We start from the raw sequence: 17,467 nt of genomic DNA on the forward strand, positions 1-17,467 counted from the left end.
CTGGTGAGTGTCCTTGCGACTGGTGAGTGTCTTGCGACTGGTGAGTTTCCTTGCGACTGGTGAGTGTCCTTGCGACTGGTGAGTGTCCTTGCGACTGGTGAGCATCTTGCGACTGGTGAGTGTCCTTGCGACTGGTGAGTGTCCTTGCGACTGGTGAGTGTCCTTGCGACTGGTGAGTGTCTTGCGACTGGTGAGTGTCTTTGCGACTGGTGAGTGTCCTTGCGACTGGTGAGCATCTTGCGACTGGTGAGTGTCCTTGCGACTGGTGAGTGTCCTTGCGACTGGTGAGCATCTTGCGACTGGTGAGTGTCTTTGCGACTGGTGAGTGTCTTTGCGACTGGTGAGCGTCCTTGCGACTGGTGAGCGTCCTTGCGTCTGGTGAGTGTCCTTGCGTCTGGTGAGCGTCCTTGCGTCTGGTGAGCGTCCGTGCGACTGGTGAGCGTCCGTGCGACTGGTGAGCGTCCTTGCGACTGTGAGCGTCCTTGCGACTGTGAGCGTCCTTGCGACTGTGAGTGTGGTGCGACTGACTGGGCTGTGCAACTGAGTGTTGGGCAACTGAGAGTGTTGTGCGACTGACCGGCTGTGCGATTGTGAGTGTTGTGCAACTAAATTGGGCTGTGAGACTGTGAGTGTGTGCGACAGGAGTGTTGTGCGACTGACCGGGTGGTGCGACTGGGAGTGTCGTGAGACTGACCGGGCTGTGAGATTGTGAGTGTTGTGCAACTGAGTGTCAAGTGAGTGTAGCGGAACACCAGAGGGTGAGAAGGTAGCGTTAGGAAGCTAGGAAATATCCACATAGGATAGACTTAAATTACTGAATCCCCATTAGATTAGATAGTAGGTACAATGCCCGGCGGGTGTGGAGATGCGACTCGGTGTACATCTTGTAATATGTATGCGTTCCTCGGACATGTGATCGAGGGCGAATACAAATGCGCAAAATGTGAGCACGTTGCTTCCCTGGAAGCTCAGGTCCTGAATCTAGGGAAGCAGCTGGCAACACTGAGACGAATGTCCATACCGGAGGAGAGCCAGGATTGTACCAGTCAGGTGCAGGCAGGAGTCTGCACAGAGGTGGGCGGAGTATCGGAGGTGCAGGCATCAGAGCAGTTTAGAGGGGTGACAGTTAGGAGGGGTAGAAGGGAACAAGTCAAGGAGGCTGATCCTGGGCTGGAGCACCCCAATATTGTTGTGTGATGTTGGGGAAACCAGTCAGGGACCAGCATTGCTGGAGCAGAGCGACGCCCCTAGCTGCCAGGGGAAGAACTCCTCCAGTGAGGCTGGGAGAAAGGGAAAGGAAAGACAGGTGCTGGTGGTAGGGGACTCAATTATTAGAAGGGCAGATAGTGTAATCTGTGACAAAGACCGTGTGCGCCGAACAGTCTGTTGTTTGCCGGGCGCTCGGGTTCGGCACATTGCGGATCGGATGGACAGATTATTGGGTGGGGCTGGGGAAGACCCAGCTGTCATGGTACACGTGGGTACCAATGACATAGGTAGAGGAAGACGGAGAGTCCTAAATGATTTCAGGGACTTAGGCGCTAAGTTGAGGACTAGGACCTCCAAGGTAGTATTTTCCGAAATACTACCTGTACCTCGAGCCACACCAGAGAGGCAGCGGGAGATTAGGGAAGTTAACGAGTGGCTGAGGAGCTGGTGTAGTAAGGAGGGTTTCGGGTTCCTGGAGAACTGGGCCGTCTTCTCAGTCGGTCACCGGCTCTTTGGTAGGGACGGATTGCACCTAAATGGGGTGGGTGCAGCCGTACTGGGTGCGAGGATGGCCAAAAAGTTAGAGGGGCTTTTAAACTAGGGAATGGGGGGGAGGGTACAGATGTAGAATTAGCCAGTGGAAAGAAAGTTTCAGAGGGCAGAAATGGGGGCATTAGCGGTAGGGTGTTCGGAGCTCCTATACCCAGGGTGGGTACGGGGAAAAATCAAGAGAGCAGCCTAAAAACATCAAAATTACGAGGCTTATATACCAATGCCAGAAGCCTGGCCAACAAGATGGGAGAGCTGGAGCTGCTGATGTTTGAGGAGGACTTAGATTTTGTGGGGATAACTGAGACTTGGTTTGACAGCTCCCATGACTGGATGGCGACCATTCAGGGGTATTCCCTTTATCGCAGAGATAGAGAAGGTAAAAAAGGGGGAGGGGTATGTCTGTATATTAAGAACAGCATACAGGTAAATATGAGGGATGATATTAATAATGGAGCTATGGATGAGGCAGAATCCCTATGGGTAGAGCTTCAAAGGGATGGCACGGCGGGGAAGTTAATATTGGGCGTATGCTATAGACCCCCCAACCAGAGGGAGGGGGGTGAGGCGGCCCTCCTTTTACAGATAGGATTGGCAGCAAGGATGGGAAATGTCATTATAACGGGGGACTTTAATTATCCAGATATAGACTGGGCAGAAGGAACCGCGCACTCAGCCAAGGCTAGGCAGTTCCTAAATGTTTTGCAGGACAATTTTATGGGTCAGATGGTGAATGCACCGACAAGAAACAATGCGGTACTTGACCTACTGATTACCAACGATACAGACCTGATCACGGATATAGAAATACGGGACAACTTAGGAAACAGTGACCATAGGTCAATAAGTTTCAGTATTAATTACAGTAATAGGAAGCTGAGGGGTAATATAAGGACACTGAATTTCAAAAGAGCCAATTTCCCAAAGCTGCGCTCGCTGCTAGAAAATATCAATTGGGATAGAACCCTGGAAACAAAGAACACGGAGGAAAAATGGGAGTGCTTCAAGAGCATACTAAACAGGGGGATTGGCCAGTGCATTCCAAAGGGAAATAAATTTAAAAGAGCAAAAATAAACCCTGGATGGCTAAACTCCAACATAAAAATGTATATTAGTGCTAAAGAAAAGGCCTTCAAAAAATACAAGACTGAGGGGTCATTGGCAGCATTTAAGCATTACAAAGAGTGTAATAAGAAATGTAAAGACGAAATCAGGGCAGCTAAAATAGAACACGAGAGACATATAGCGGAGGAGAGTAAAAAGAACCCTAAGAAGTTCTTTAGGTATATAAACAGTAAGAAAGCGAGGCCAGAACACATTGGCCCCGTAAAAGATGATAAGGGAAATAAGGCCACTGAGGACAGAGAAAAGGCGGAAGTGTTAAATAATTTCTTCTCTTCAGTCTTCACAAAAGAATCGGGGGGCTACACGAACCCAGCTTGTAAGGCCAATAATACACCTCAGAAAGTGCCGCCATGGTTAACAGAAGATAGACTTAGAGCTAAACTAGAGAAACTTAACATAAATAAATCCCCGGGACCGGATGGCTTGCACCCGAGGGTTCTAAATGAGCTCAGCCAGGTGATTGCCAGACCATTATTCTTGATCTTTAAGGATAGTTTACAGACGGGTATGGTGCCAGCTGATTGGAAAAAAGCCAACGTGGTACCAATATTTAAGAAGGGGCCGAGATATATCCCGGGTAACTATAGGCCGGTCAGCCTAACATCAGTAGTCTGCAAAATTTTGGAGGGGATGTTACGGGACCACATACAAGACTTTAGTAATGAAACTGGTATTATAAGTAGTAATCAGCATGGATTCATGAAAAATCGTTCTTGCCAAACCAATCTATTAACCTTCTACGATGAAGTGAGCAGCCACCTAGATAAAGGTAAGCCTGTTTATGTGGTGTATCTGGACTTTGCAAAGGCCTTTGACACCGTTCCCCACAAACGATTACTGTACAAACTAAGGAAGGTAGGTATGGACCATAAGGTGAGTACCTGGATAGAGAACTGGCTCCAGGGGAGAGTACAGAGGGTGGTGATTAATGGGGAGTACTCGGATTGGGCGGGTGTGGAAAGTGGGGTCCCCCAGGGTTCTGTCCTGGGACCAATCCTGTTTAATTTATTCATAAATGATCTAGAGGAGGGGATATCTAGTACAATCTCAGTATTTGCAGATGATACTAAATTAGGCATGCCAATATCTTCTATGCAGGATGTGGAAACCTTGCAAGCGGACCTGAACAAAATAACGGGGTGGGCAACTACATGGCAGATGAGGTTTAATGTTGAAAAATGTAAAGTAATGCACCTGGGTGCCAGAAACCAGAAAGCAAGCTACTCACTAGGGGGGGAACCTCTGGGTGAGTCTAGGATGGAAAAGGACTTGGGGGTACTGGTAGACAACAAGCTTGGCAGTGGCATGCAATGCCAAGCCGCCGCAAGCAAAGCCAACAGAATACTGGGATGTATAAAAAAGGGGATTCACTCCAGAAATAAAGAGATTATTCTCCCACTCTACAAGACTCTGGTCCGGCCACATCTGGAGTATGCTGTCCAGTTCTGGGCACCGGTCCTCAGGAAGGATGTGCTGGAACTGGAGAAAGTCCAGAGAAGGGCAACAAAAATAATTAGGGGAATGGAGGACATCAGCTATGAGGAAAGACTACAAGCACTGAACCTTTTCTCTCTGGAGAAAAGACGATTGAGGGGGGATATGATATCAATGTACAAATACTGTACTGGTGACCCGAGCATAAGGAACAAACTATTCAGAGAAAGGAGGTACAATAAGACACGTGGCCACTCACTAAAACTAGAGGAAAGGCGGTTTAACCTTAAAGTGCGTAAGGGGTTCTTCACTGTAAGAGCAGTAAGGATGTGGAATTCTCTTCCACAAGCAGTCGTATCAGCAGGGAGCATCGATAGTTTCAAAAAACTAGTAGATGGACACCTTAAAGACCACAACATACAGGGGTATACAATGTACGATTAAAAGCAAACACACACACGCATTCATAGGTTGAACTGGATGCATAGGTTGAACTGGATGGACTGATGTCTTTTCTCTAGCGCTCATTGACAGACGTAGTCCTCGGTGATACAGCACCTTCGGGTTATGTTTGCCTCCACGGTAGCAGGACTAGACAGGAAATTAAAAAGCTCTGGCCACACCCTAGGGGCAGTTCCAGAGGGTATATCCTCTCTCTCTCTGCCTCAGCAAATCAGTTATTTTCTGTCTAGTTAGGAGTAAGGACCTAGATACCTTGCTGGGATCTTAGGTCCTAGCAAGATTTTTTTCTTAAAAGATTTTTTAGACAGCTTTTTTTCTCCAGTGTTCCTGTGAGATCTTCAAGCAAGAAAGCTGAACTGGGCGACGGGCTGGATGTTGAGATCCGGTGGTCACCCCAGTTCAGCCTACGAGCGCGTGCAGGCCATAGCTCCGCGCTGGGTCGGCCGCGACAAAGTCCCATTAAAGGACTGACCCCGCGAGTTAAACGTCTCGCTGAAACGCCAAAGACCATGAGTCACGGCGTCCATATCGGTCGACAGCCCTCCCGCCCCGGTGGAGAGGGGTACTGTCAGGAGTTGGTGCCCGTCTGGTTCCGGTATGGTGAGTAGTATGTTCCCCCTTTTCCCCTGACGGGTCTTGTGGTGAACGCGGGCCCCTCTCTGTATGGTAAGATAGAGTCCCTCTCTATCCTATAAATGACACAGATCCTCCTACTTTGAGTGTGATTTTATGTGCAAAAAGCCAGGAGGCTTGGTTTGGGAGCTAACAATCTAATTGTATACATGTTAAAAAGATTGTAATCAGTGGCATTCTGGGAATCTTACGGTGATAAGAATAAGCTACCTACCAGTCAGAAGCCACGGACATGTAGACTGCCTTCCTAATCAGATCTCCAGCTATTAGCAGGCCTCCCGAATGGCCATGCGGTCCGCCAGGGCCGGTACCGCAAACCACGCCAAATCCCCATGCAGAGAGAGTGTTGTGTGCCCTGCAGCACACCGCTATTCAGTACAGGCCGCCGCCATTTTTTTTTGCTGGATCGCACGAGCCGCCATTTTGGCGTAGCCTCGTGTCTCCAGCATGGGGGCGGCCATGTTTGAGGTGATCCAAACACCTCGTGGAGCTAGGGGAGGCGCCGGAAGGCGTGCAGAGGGGCGGAGCCGCCTCCTTTCTTCCTGGGCAGCCAGCCAAAAGACTTCCTGTTTGTCAAGACAGCGCTGTAACCTGTTGCAGTTAGACTCTGAGCATCAAGTGGTGAGCCTGGGGGTCTATCTCTCTCTCTCTCGATCGATAGGGATCCCTAGCAGGTAACACTAAGGGGCTTTTTGTGGCGCTGGGGGTCTGAAAAGAAAAAAAAAAAAAAAAAAAGTTTTTTATTTTTGAATTATATTATCCAGGAAGTGACTGGAATTATCATGGACCCTGCCACACATATTCCCCCACCTGTTTCCCTCGAGGGGGCCACGGGACCCGCCGGTGCACAGAGTGTAGAGTCATTTACAGCAATCTTGGAGTCTATGGTGGCTCGGGTGGAGGCGGCCTGTCAGGGACGGGGGTCAAGGAAGCGACCCCCGCCTACCCCTATACTATCTGACACCTCTGACTCAGATTCAGAGATGGTCACGGCAGTTGCAGGTTCCTCTGCAAGGGCTGTTGTCTCAGGTAAAGCCCCCTCAGACAGTGAGGAGGATGTTTCTTCTCCCGCTATAATTCAGGAAGAAGCATTGGTGGACGCACTAGTTGTGGCAGTGCAGGAAACCTCAAAACTTGAGGCTTTACCGGCAGAGGCAACTGAAACAGAGATTCCTTTTGGTACTAATAAGCCCATCAAAACGGTGAAGGTTTTTCCTGTACCCAAGTGTTTCGGTAATCAGATTAAAGGAGAATGGGAGCATTCTAAACGTACCTTTACTATTTCCAAGCGTATTGCTAGACGCTATCCGTTTGAGGAATCCATCATTAAGAAATGGACGGTACCACCAGTGGTGGATCCACCTATTTCCAGGCTGAATAAGGCCACGGTTATCCCAGTAGAGGACACTTCGTCCTTTAAGGATCCGGTGGATCGAAAGATGGAAGCAGAGTCCCGCACCATCTTCTCTCTGATAGGGTCAGCATTTAGACCAGTAATTGTTATTGGTCTAGTTTCCCAGACACTTACGGAATGGGCGAGAATGGTACGCCAAGACCTTAGGGGAAAAGATATTCCCCAGGAGACATCTGATTTGATGGAACAGATTATACAAGGGCTACAGTTTATCTGTGACGCAGCCTTGGACACTACTCCCTTATTAGGGCATGCATCTATGTCATCGGTCATCCTCAGACGTGTGCTGTGGTTAAAATGCTGGTCAGCTGACCTAGGTTCCAAAAAGACCTTGACAAATCTCCCTTTTCAGGGGAATCGTCTATTTGGGGCCAACCTAGATGAAATCATTAAGGATGCCACTGGGGGCAAGAGCACTTTTTTGCCACAGGCTGCTAAAGCTAAGGGACCTCGCAACAAGCGAGGACCTTTCTTTACCGCCCATAAAGCGGGAAAGGCAAGACTCCTCCAGGAGGGTTCAAGAAGGGCTGGTCGGACAAGCAGAGGACCAACCCAGCCAAACCCGAAGCAAAGGAGTACACAGCCTGAAGGTGCGCCCCCACCCGGTTTCAGGGTGGGGGGACGTTTTCACCGGTATTCAGGACATTAGATCGAGCATCAACCACTACTACCGGTGCGATTCTTCCCTTCCAACATTTAAGTACTACAGGAAGCGGTAGTTACCGTTCCCTGAATAGATCTTTTCCTTTACCTTTTCCTAAGATTAGTCCCTATACCTCACAGGAATCGGATCTGGTTGACCAGATAGGCCAAGTAGCCTCTAGTCGGGTGACTTCGGTCCCTGAGGTTCAACCAGAAAAGATCACCCTTCCTGATAACAATCAGGTATCTGATAAATGTGTGGGAACAGAAAACGACCAGACTTTCTCGGATGGTCGGGGCCAGATACCTCTAGGGACGCCTGGTTCAGATTCTATCAGCGCCAGTGGTCCTAGAAATTCTAGGCTGGCCTCCTCAAGCCGGCCTGGCCGACTTGGACATGCTAGTCGCAGACGTTCCGTGGGAACTTCGTCTCAGGGAGTGTCTGTGGTCTCAAGGACCAATTTACCATCATGCTTTACAGTCGCTGGTTTTAATGGCCTGGCCATTGAGACCCAAGTACTGAAGGACAGAGGTTTATCAGCTTCAGTCATTCCTACCCTTATTAAAGCAAGGAAAGCGACTTCCAGCAAGGTCTATTATCACACATGGAAGACTTATATTGCGTGGTGCGAATCTTTAGGATTTCCTCCACGTACCTATTCGGTGACTCGAATATTGGCCTTTTTGCAACAAGGGGTTGAGCAGAAGCTAGCCTTGAGCACCATCAAGGGTCAAGTTTCAGCATTAGCAATCTTCTTTCAGAAGCCTTTAGCTACCAAGTCCTTGGTGCGGAATTTCATCCAGGGGGTGCGGCACCTGGCTCCACCAGTCCGCGCGCCCTTACCGCCCTGGGATCTTAATTTGGTTTTGTCGGTTCTACAGAAACCTCCCTTTGAAAACATCAGGGAGATTCCCTTGCTTACTTTATCCCAGAAGGTGGCCTTCTTGGTGGCTATTACTTCTGCTCGCAGGGTGTCAGAACTGGCTGCATTATCATGCCAGTCCCCATACCTAGTGATTCATAGGGATAAGGTAGTACTTCATCCTAAGCCATCTTTTCTTCCTAAGGTGGTTTCAGATTTTCATCTGAATGAAGATATTGTACTACCTTCCTTGTGTCCTCAGCCCAAGCATCATCGGGAACATGCGTTGCATTCCTTAGATGTGGTTCGGGCAATCAGGGTATACCTGAAAGCTACGGAATCATTCCGTAAGACGGATTCACTTTTTGTGATCACGGATGGCCCCAGAAAGGGTTTGCCTGCATCTGCCGCGACCATTGCTAAATGGATTAGACAAACGGTGGTATAGGCTTATTCTATTAAGGGTCAGAGTCCTCCGTTCCCTGTTAGGGCGCACTCCACTCGAGCGCTCAGTACTTCCTGGGCCTTTCGCCATCAGGCGTCAGTGGTCCAGGTATGTAAGGCGGCCAACTGGTCGTCGGTACATACCTTTACAAAGTTCTATAAAATTGATGTGACGGCATCGGCGGATGCCTCATTTGGCCGCAAGGTTTTGCAGGCCGCAATTTGAGGAGACCGGTGGTCTACCTCGAGGGTTTTTTCTGTTTGAAAAAAAAAAAAAAAAAATTTTTCTCTTTTTTGTTGAGTCTCATCATTAAGGATGAGCATTGTAAACTTCTAGTTGGCACCGGTTGGGCCTTCTAGATTGGGATTTGATTTTCATTTTCCCACCCCTCATTTGTGATACTGCTCTGGGACGTCCCGAAGGTGCTGTATCACCGAGGACTACGTCTGTCAATGAGCGCTAGAGAAAAATGGATTTTTGTAAGATCTTACCGTAAAATCCTTTTCTCTTAGCTCATTGACAGACGTAGTCCCCGCCCCTCTGTTTTTTTAGTTGGGTTGGGTTAAAATCTCTAAAGACTGCTTTTTCACATAACTGATTTGCTGAGGCAGAGAGAGAGAGGATATACCCTCTGGGACTGCCCCTAGGGTGTGGCCAGAGCTTTTTAATTTCCTGTCTAGTCCTGCTCCTGTGGAGGCAAACATAACCCGAAGATGCTGTATCACCGAGGACTACGTCTGTCAATGAGCTAAGAGAAAAGGATTTTACGGTAAGATCTTACAAAAATCCATTTTTTTCAACCTTACTAACTATGTAACTATGTAGCATGGATGAGCACTGAGGTGACATGGGCGGGCACAGATGTGGGATGGATGAGCATGGATGTGGCATGGATGAGCACTGAGACAGCATAGGCAGGCACAGATGTCGCACAGATGAGGCACGGATGAGGCATGGATGAGCACTGAGGTGGCATGGGTGGGCATGGATGTGGCATAGGTGGGCATGGATGAGGCACGGATGATGCATGGATGGGGCACTGATAGGGCATGAATGAGGCACTGATGGGGCACTAATTGGGCACAGTTGAGGCAGAGGGTGGCTGCAGCTGCAGTTTCTCTCCTCTCCTCGCACGCTGTACCGATTGCTGTGTACAGCGTCCGAGGAGAGAAATGAACCGGACATGCGCCGGTTTGTTGTGACGTTCATTGGACGGAGCGATCACATGGTAAAGGACCGCTCTCATTGGCCCTTTACCACGATCCGTGATGCGTCGTGTCCCCGGGACCCGGCGAGCACAGACACTCCCGTGTGCGTGCCCCAGGGGGCGCACGGGAGCACGATTCTGGGAGGACGTTCAGGAACGCCCTCCCAGAACTATACAACCACTTTGCGGCCGTATTTCTCTGTTGCTCATTGACAGACGCAGGACTGATATCTTGATATCCATAGGGTTATACTGCCCCCTACAGGAGTAGGACACTAGGCAGGAAAAATGTTCTGGCCACACCCATGGGCAGTCCCAGGGGGTATATCCTCTCTCTCCCTGCTATAGGATGTCAGTTTTTTTCTGCCTGGTCAGGAGTAAGGACCTAAGTTCCTTGCTGGGATCTCTGGTCCTGGCAAGCTTTTTTAGATAAATCTTTTTTTAGTTTGCTTTTTTCTCCAGTTGTTCCTGTGAGATCTTCAAGCAATTATGCTGGATCTGGGCAACGGGCTGGATGCTGAGATCCAGTAGTCACCCCAGCTGGCCTACGAGCGCGTGCAGACCCAGCTCCGCGCTGGGTCGGCCACGACATAGTCCCGCTGGACGGGACTGGCCCACGGGTTAAACGTCCCGCCGAGTCGCATACGACCGGTCGACTGCCGAGTCGCAGCGTCTCGCCGACACCCCCCCCACACTGGGCGGTGAGGGGTTTTGTCTGGAGTGGCGCCCGCTCTGTTCCGGTATGGTGAGTAAATGCTTCCCCCTGCTCCTCATGGCTGACTCTGGGGTGGACCCAGGCCCCTCCCTGGGACGGTCGGACCCACACTAATCTGGGTTCCCCTCTGTTCCCCTGTGCACCCTCCCCCTGTGGTGTGCCTCTCCCCTCTCCCTTCCCCCCTACAGGGGGGGTGTTTGTGTGTGGGGTGGCTCGCCGTTCATGCAAGCCGCTAAGGGGGCGGGGGTGGGGGTGTCCCAAGTGCGGACGGCTGTTGTGCGGGGGGCTTCCTCCCTGCCGATCGATCGTCTGTTAGTGGATGGGCGGACCCCCTTCCCACCGCAGCGCGTGGGGCCGCCATTTGTTTGGAGTCCCTCATGTGGCTCATGGGGGCGGCCATCTTGGTACACCCAGCTCGTTTTGTTTGCAGAGCTGGGCAGCTGTGGGAGATACTGAGGGCGTGTGAGGGGGCGGAGCCCCTCCCTAGACCCGGGAAGATCGCTCCACAGGGCTTCCTTGTCATGCAGACAAACGCTGAGAGCAGTCCTCTTGAACTCTGGTGCATTGTGTGGTGAGGCTTTTGGGGGTCTCTCTCTCTGCGGGGGTCTCGAGGCACGCTGTCTGACCATTGAGGGGCGCTGCAGCGATGGGTGACATTTTACAAAAAAAAAAGTTATTTTTTTAAATTTTGTCATTTTTTGCTGACGGGTTCCCCTGGTGTTGCCATGGACCCTGCTGCACATGTGTCCCCACCTGATCCCCTCGATTCAGGGCCCTCTGATTCTCCGCTCACCATTGATGCGCTTTCGGCGGTCCTGGAGTCATTTGTGTCCCAGTTGGAGGTGGCCTGTCAGGGACGGGGAGCTAAAAAGTGACCCCCGCCTACCCCTGTCTTGTCTGATGCCTCAGATTCTGATCCTGAGCCAGTTGCTGCTGCTGCGGGTTCCTCCTCTGGGGCTGCTGTCTCGTGCCCCGTCTCCTCTGATAGTGAGGATGACCTTTCTGCCTCCGCCATAGCGCAACACAAGGCACTGGTGGACGCACTGGTGGACGCACTGATTGTGTCTGTCCGGGAGACCCTAAAACTGGAGGTTGCACCTGCGGATGCAGCTCATACATAGTTACATAGTAGGTGAGGTTGAATAAAGACAATAGTCCATCCAGTTCAACCTGTGTAGGTGTGTGTGGCTGTAATCATCTCACATACCCCTGAATGTTCTGATCCTTGAGATGTACGTCTAATAGTCTTTTGCCTGGTCAGGAGTGCCTTTGGCTCCAAGATGGCGAAGGTGTTTCCCTTTCCCAAATGCTTTGACGATATCATTAAGAAGGAGAGGGTCCGTCCAAAACGACCCCCTGGGATGCCCAAACGGATTGCTAGGCGCTACCCGTTTGAAGAGTCCCTCCTTAAAAAATGGACGGTGCCACCTTCGGTTGATCCGCCGGTTTCCAGACTAAATAAGGCTACTGTTATCCCGTTGGAGGATTCCCCGTCCTTTCGGGATCCAGTTGATCGTAGGGCGGAATCTGTGTCCCGTTCCATGTTCTCCCTGGCAGGGTCGGCCTTAAGGCCAGTGTTTACCATTGCTCTGATTTCACAGACGTTGACGGAATGGGCCAAGCTGTTACGCCATGACCTGGAGGGGAGAAGTCTCCCCCTGCCATGACGGATTTGCTGGAGCAGATGGTGCAGGGACTACAGTTTGTTTGTGACGCCGCACTGGACGCTGCTCCATTGCTGGGGCGTGTGTCGATCTCGGCGGTGGTCCTCCGGCGCATGCTATGGTTGAAGTGCTGGTCGGCGCATCAGGCTTCCAAAAAAGCCTTGACTGATCTCCCTTTTCAGGGGGATCGCCTGTTTGGTGCTACCTTGGATGAGATTATCAAGGATCTCACTGGGGGCAAGAGCACCTTTCTACCACAGGCTAATAAGGGTAAGGAACCTCATCGCAGACAGGGACCTTCCTTTTCGGCTCACAAGAAGTTTTTTCGCTCCTCCGGGGCGGGCGACAAGGCGAAGCCCTCCAAAGCCCCCCCCGGGGGGTTTCAAGAGACCCTGATCTGGTAAACAAAAATACGGTCCTTCCAGACCTGAGGATAAGACCGCTTCAGCCTGAAGGTGCGCCCCCACCCAGGTCAGGATTCAAGACAAATGGGTTCACAAGGTCATACAGTCGGGATACAAGATCGAGGTTCGATCGCTTCCACCGGCGCGGTTCTTCCCTTCCAATATGCGACTGTCCCCGGCTCTGTTGGGGGCAGTGCAGGACTTGATGCAACAAGGAGTGGAGTCCATTCACACAGTGGTGTCCATAGACATCAAGGATGCCTATCTTCACATTCCCATTTACGCAGGACACCAGCGGTTTCTGCGCTTTGCTGTGGGAAAAGACCACTATCAATTTGGGGCGTTACCCTTTGGTCTCGCCGCTGCTCCCCGGGTTTTCACAAAGGTTTTGGCCCCAGTTCTGGCGCTGTTGCGGCAGCGGGGCATATTGATTCTGGGCTACCTGGGCGACCTCCTCCTCTGTGCGGAGTCGCCGCAGGCTCAGTTTCATACGCGGACCCTCCAAAAGGAGATTCTTCTCAAATGGAACCGGTATCTCGATTCCTTGAACAATTGGATCCGGATGAGCGAGCGGACCAGGGAATCTCTGGTTTGGTGACTTCGGTCTCCGATGCTCAGTCAGGAGAAGTCCTCTCTTCCGATCTATTGGACGATTGTCACCACGGATGCCAGTCTATCCAGGTGGGGAGGGATTCTCGGCAGGCTATCTGCTCAGGGGCTCTGGTCCCTGGAAGAATCCAGGTTGCCGATAAATGTGTTGGAAATGAGAACGATCAGGTTTTGTCTGGTTCACGGGACTGAGCATCTTCAGGGCTGCCCGGTTCGGATTCAGTTGGACAATGCCACGGCCGTGGCTTATGTCAATCACCAAGGGGGCCCCAAGAGTGTTCTGGCGGCCGTGGAAGTGGCCGAAATTCTTCGTTGGGCGGAACGGTTTGTTCCGGCGCTTTCTGCAGTTCACATTCTGGGCGTGGCGCTGGTTGCTCCGTGGGGGCAGTATCAGCTGCTGTATGCCTTTCCTCCTCTCAAGTTGCTGCCGAAATTTCTTCGCAGGATAGAGGCGGAGGGAATTCCAGTCATCCTTGTAGCTCCGGACTGGGCTCGTCGGGCATGGTATGCCGACTTGGTCGGGCTGGTCGCGGACGCTCCTTGGCTACTTCCTCTCAGGGAGGATCTGCTGTCTCAGGGACCGATCTTCCATCCTGCTTTACGATCGCTGGCTTTGACGGCTTGGCTGTTGAGAGCCAGGTGCTGAAGGACAGGGGTTTGTCTGTTTCAGGTATTCCTACTCTGATTAAAGCGAGGAAAGCGACTTCCAGAAAGATCTATCATTGCACATGGAAGTCTTATATTGCGTGGTGTGAGTCCCTTGGGGTTCCTCCACGTTATTACTCGGTGGCTCGGATATTGGCCTTCCTGCAACGGGGGGTTGAGCGGAAGCTGGCCTTGAGCACTATCAAGGGCCAGGTTTCAGCATTGGCAATCTTCTTCCAGAGGCCACTGGCTACTCATTCTTTGGTGCGGAATTTTCATCCGGGGGGTGCGGCACCTGGCTCCTCCGGTGCGCGCGCCCTTGCCGCCCTGGGATTTTAATTTGGTGTTGTCGGTTCTCCAGAAACCTCCCTTTGAAAATATTAGGGAGATTCCCTGGCTTACCTTATCCCAGAAGATTGCCTTTTTGGTGGCTATCACTTCTGCACGCAGGGTGTCGGAACTGGCTACGTTGTCCTGTCGTTCCCCATATCTGGTGGTTCATAAGGATAAGGTGGTTCTTCGTCCGAATCCATCCTTCCTTCCTAAGGTCGTTTCCGACTTTCACTTGAATGAGGATTTTGTGTTACCTTCCCTGTGTCCTAAGCCCAGTCATCTTCAGGAGTTTGCGTTACACTCCTTGGATGTGGTTCGGGCGATCAGGGTGTACTTGGCTACTACTGACTCTTTTCGTAAGGCTGATTCACTTTTTGTGATCACGGATGGCCCTAGAAAGGGGTTGCCTGCATCTGCCACGACTATCTCCAGATGGATCAGACAGACGGTGGTGCAGGCTTTTTCTATAAAGGGTCGGGTTCCTCCGTTCCCTGTTAAGGCGCACTCTACTCGGGCTCTTAGTGCTTCCTGGGCCTTCCGCCATCAGGCGTCAGTGCTTCAGGTTTGCAAGGCGGCTACCTGGTCGTCGGTTCATACCTTTACAAAATTTTATAAGGTTGATGTGCTGGCATCGGTGGATGCCTCTTTCGGCCGCAAGGTTTTTCAGGCCGCTGTTTGAGGGGACCTTTGGTCTACCTCGGGGGTTTTGTTTTTTTCAGGTGGGTCTCATCTTCTTGTTTCGATGAGTCCTCTGTTCTTCTGGTTTGCTCTGTTTTGGCCTTCTGGATTGGATTTTATTTCTGTTATCCCACCCCTCATTTATGGCACTGCTTTGGGACGTCCCTACGGATATAAAAATATCAGTCCTGCGTCTGTCAATGAGCGACAGAGAGAACTGGATTTTTGACTTACCGTAAAATCCTTTTCTCTTAAACTCATTGACAGACCCAGTACCCGCCCCTCTATTTTGAGTTGGGTTGGTATGAGTCTCTGACACTGCTTTGTTACATAACTGACATCCTATAGCAGGGAGAGAGAGGATATACCCCCTGGGACTGCCCATGGGTGTGGCCAGAACTTTTTTCCTGCCTAGTGTCCTACTCCTGTAGGGGGCAGTATAACCCTACAGATATCAAGATATCAGTCCTGCGTCTGTCAATTAGCTTAAGAGAAAAGGATTTTACGGTAAGTCAAACATCCAGTTTTTTACAATGGCCGGTCGGAAAGTGGTTAACACATATAGGATTCCAGCTTCCAGGTATATACAGTATTAAAATCTGTAAAACATTGTAACCAATTTAATAAGGGTAATCTTTTGTCATTTCCATTAGGAACCTCAAGCTACACAGCAGTCACACACATAGGGGTTTATTTACTAAAGGAAAATCCAATGTGCACTACAGAGATCTACAGAGACTTGCAGTCGCTGTAGATCTCTCGGGGACATGCAAGTGAAATAAAAAACGCTTGCACATAATGGTATCATAGAAATCAGCAGAGCTTCCCCTCATTTTGATTTTCCCCTTAGATCTACAGTGACTGCACTTCCATATGCACTTGCAGTGCACAGCGGATTTTCCTTTAGTAAATCAACCCCATTGTAACAATTTAGTAGGGCAAAATGTAATTATATGCTCCGTGTACAGTGGCAGTTCCTTCTTTTTACTGTACCAATAATTACCAATATGGTTCACACAGTGTTGTCAAGCTAACAACAAACCCTCTCCCAGTCCCAGAGGGACTTGTGTACATTGCTAAGGGTGCAGGTGCAATGAATATAACAAATGAGCCATTTCCTAAGATCAGATGAATTAGAGATTTGTAGAGGAGAGAAAAAAAAATGTAATAAACTGTGTATGTATGTAATAAATATATATATATATCACTGTATTTGTCCTAAAATGGACTCTAATCACATTCAGGCTTAGCAGTAAAGCATTTCAATGTGTAAGCTATATTAACTCATGGCAGTCAGTCAGATTTAAATTTATCAAGTCAGAGAGTGTTTTGCTATAACCAACTCTTACACATTGAATTTCATTTAGTGAGATTTATACAGTGCAGTGTCTACGTTAATGTTATTTTAATCCGAGAAGGACTTATAAGAATTAGAGTTTATGTGCATTCAAACTTTCTTCAATCCTACAAATGCTTAGTGAATGGTCTCTGCTGTTCTTCTCCATGATGCTGCAGGTTTAAAGATGACCCTGTCTATGTCGAAACAGTTGAAAGTGGATTCTGTAGCAAAAGAGGTGAGCGTCACATAAAATACCTAAAGAAACCATCTAGAAACTGAGCAGTTAAGACCTTCCTCATCGAGTTAAAATGGGAAAAAAATTCTAAAGAGAATAAGACATGAATAATAAAAATAAAACATTCTTTCCAATTCAGTGTCATAACCAAATCTTTCATTATATAAGTGGACTTCATTTTCGCGTTCTCTTGAAGTGGTGAAGTACTCACTATAAGTTTGTGTTTTTTTTGTTTTTTTTTTGTTTTTTAGGGTAAAATGTGTGCATATTAGTGTGTTACCAGTTTTGCTGCAATGCATAGAAAAGTACAGTGAATCCGGAAGGTATTCACAGCACTTCACTTTTTCCACATTTTGTTATGTTACAGCCTTATTCCAAAATTGATTAAATTCACTATTTTCCTCAAAATTTTACAAACAATACTCCATAATGACAACGTAAAAGAAGTTTGTTTGAAATCTTTGCAAATTTATTAAAAATAAAAAGCCAAAAAAAAATCATAATGTACATAACCATACATAAGTATTCACAGTCTTTGCTCAATACTTTGTTGAAGCACCTTTTGCGCCAATTACAGCCTCAAGTCTTTTTGAGTATGGTGCTACAAGCTTGGCACACTTATTTTTTTGGGCAGTTTCTCCCATTCTTAATTGTAGGACCTCTCAAGCTCCATCAAGTTTGATGGAGAGCATGGGTGCAGAACCATTTTCATATCTCCAGAGATGTTCTGTGGCTGGGCCACTGAAGGACATTCACAGAGTTGTCCCATACCCACTCCTTTGTTATCTTGGCTGTGTGCTTAGGGTCGTTGTCCAGTTGGAAGATGAACCTTCACCCCAGTCTGTGGTCCAGAGAGCTCTGG

General features: G+C 49.4%; 1 protein-coding gene across 1 annotated transcript in view; it reads left to right on the forward strand.

The window, feature by feature from the left end:
- The window catches only part of CCDC9B (coiled-coil domain containing 9B), a 364,648-nt gene extending 347,968 nt beyond the window's left edge, over window positions 1-16,680 (forward strand). The window contains exon 12 of the mRNA XM_082275011.1: window positions 16,547-16,680. Within this exon, the coding sequence (XP_082131137.1) occupies window positions 16,547-16,649 (103 nt within the window). The 3' untranslated portion in view covers window positions 16,650-16,680. The remainder of the gene's footprint in view (window positions 1-16,546) is intronic.
- The last annotated feature ends 787 nt before the right edge of the window (window positions 16,681-17,467 follow it).

The sequence above is a fragment of the Pelophylax lessonae genome, assembly GCF_965119305.1.
Source record: "Pelophylax lessonae genome assembly, chromosome: 13".
NCBI classification, from domain to species: Eukaryota; Metazoa; Chordata; class Amphibia; order Anura; family Ranidae; genus Pelophylax; species Pelophylax lessonae.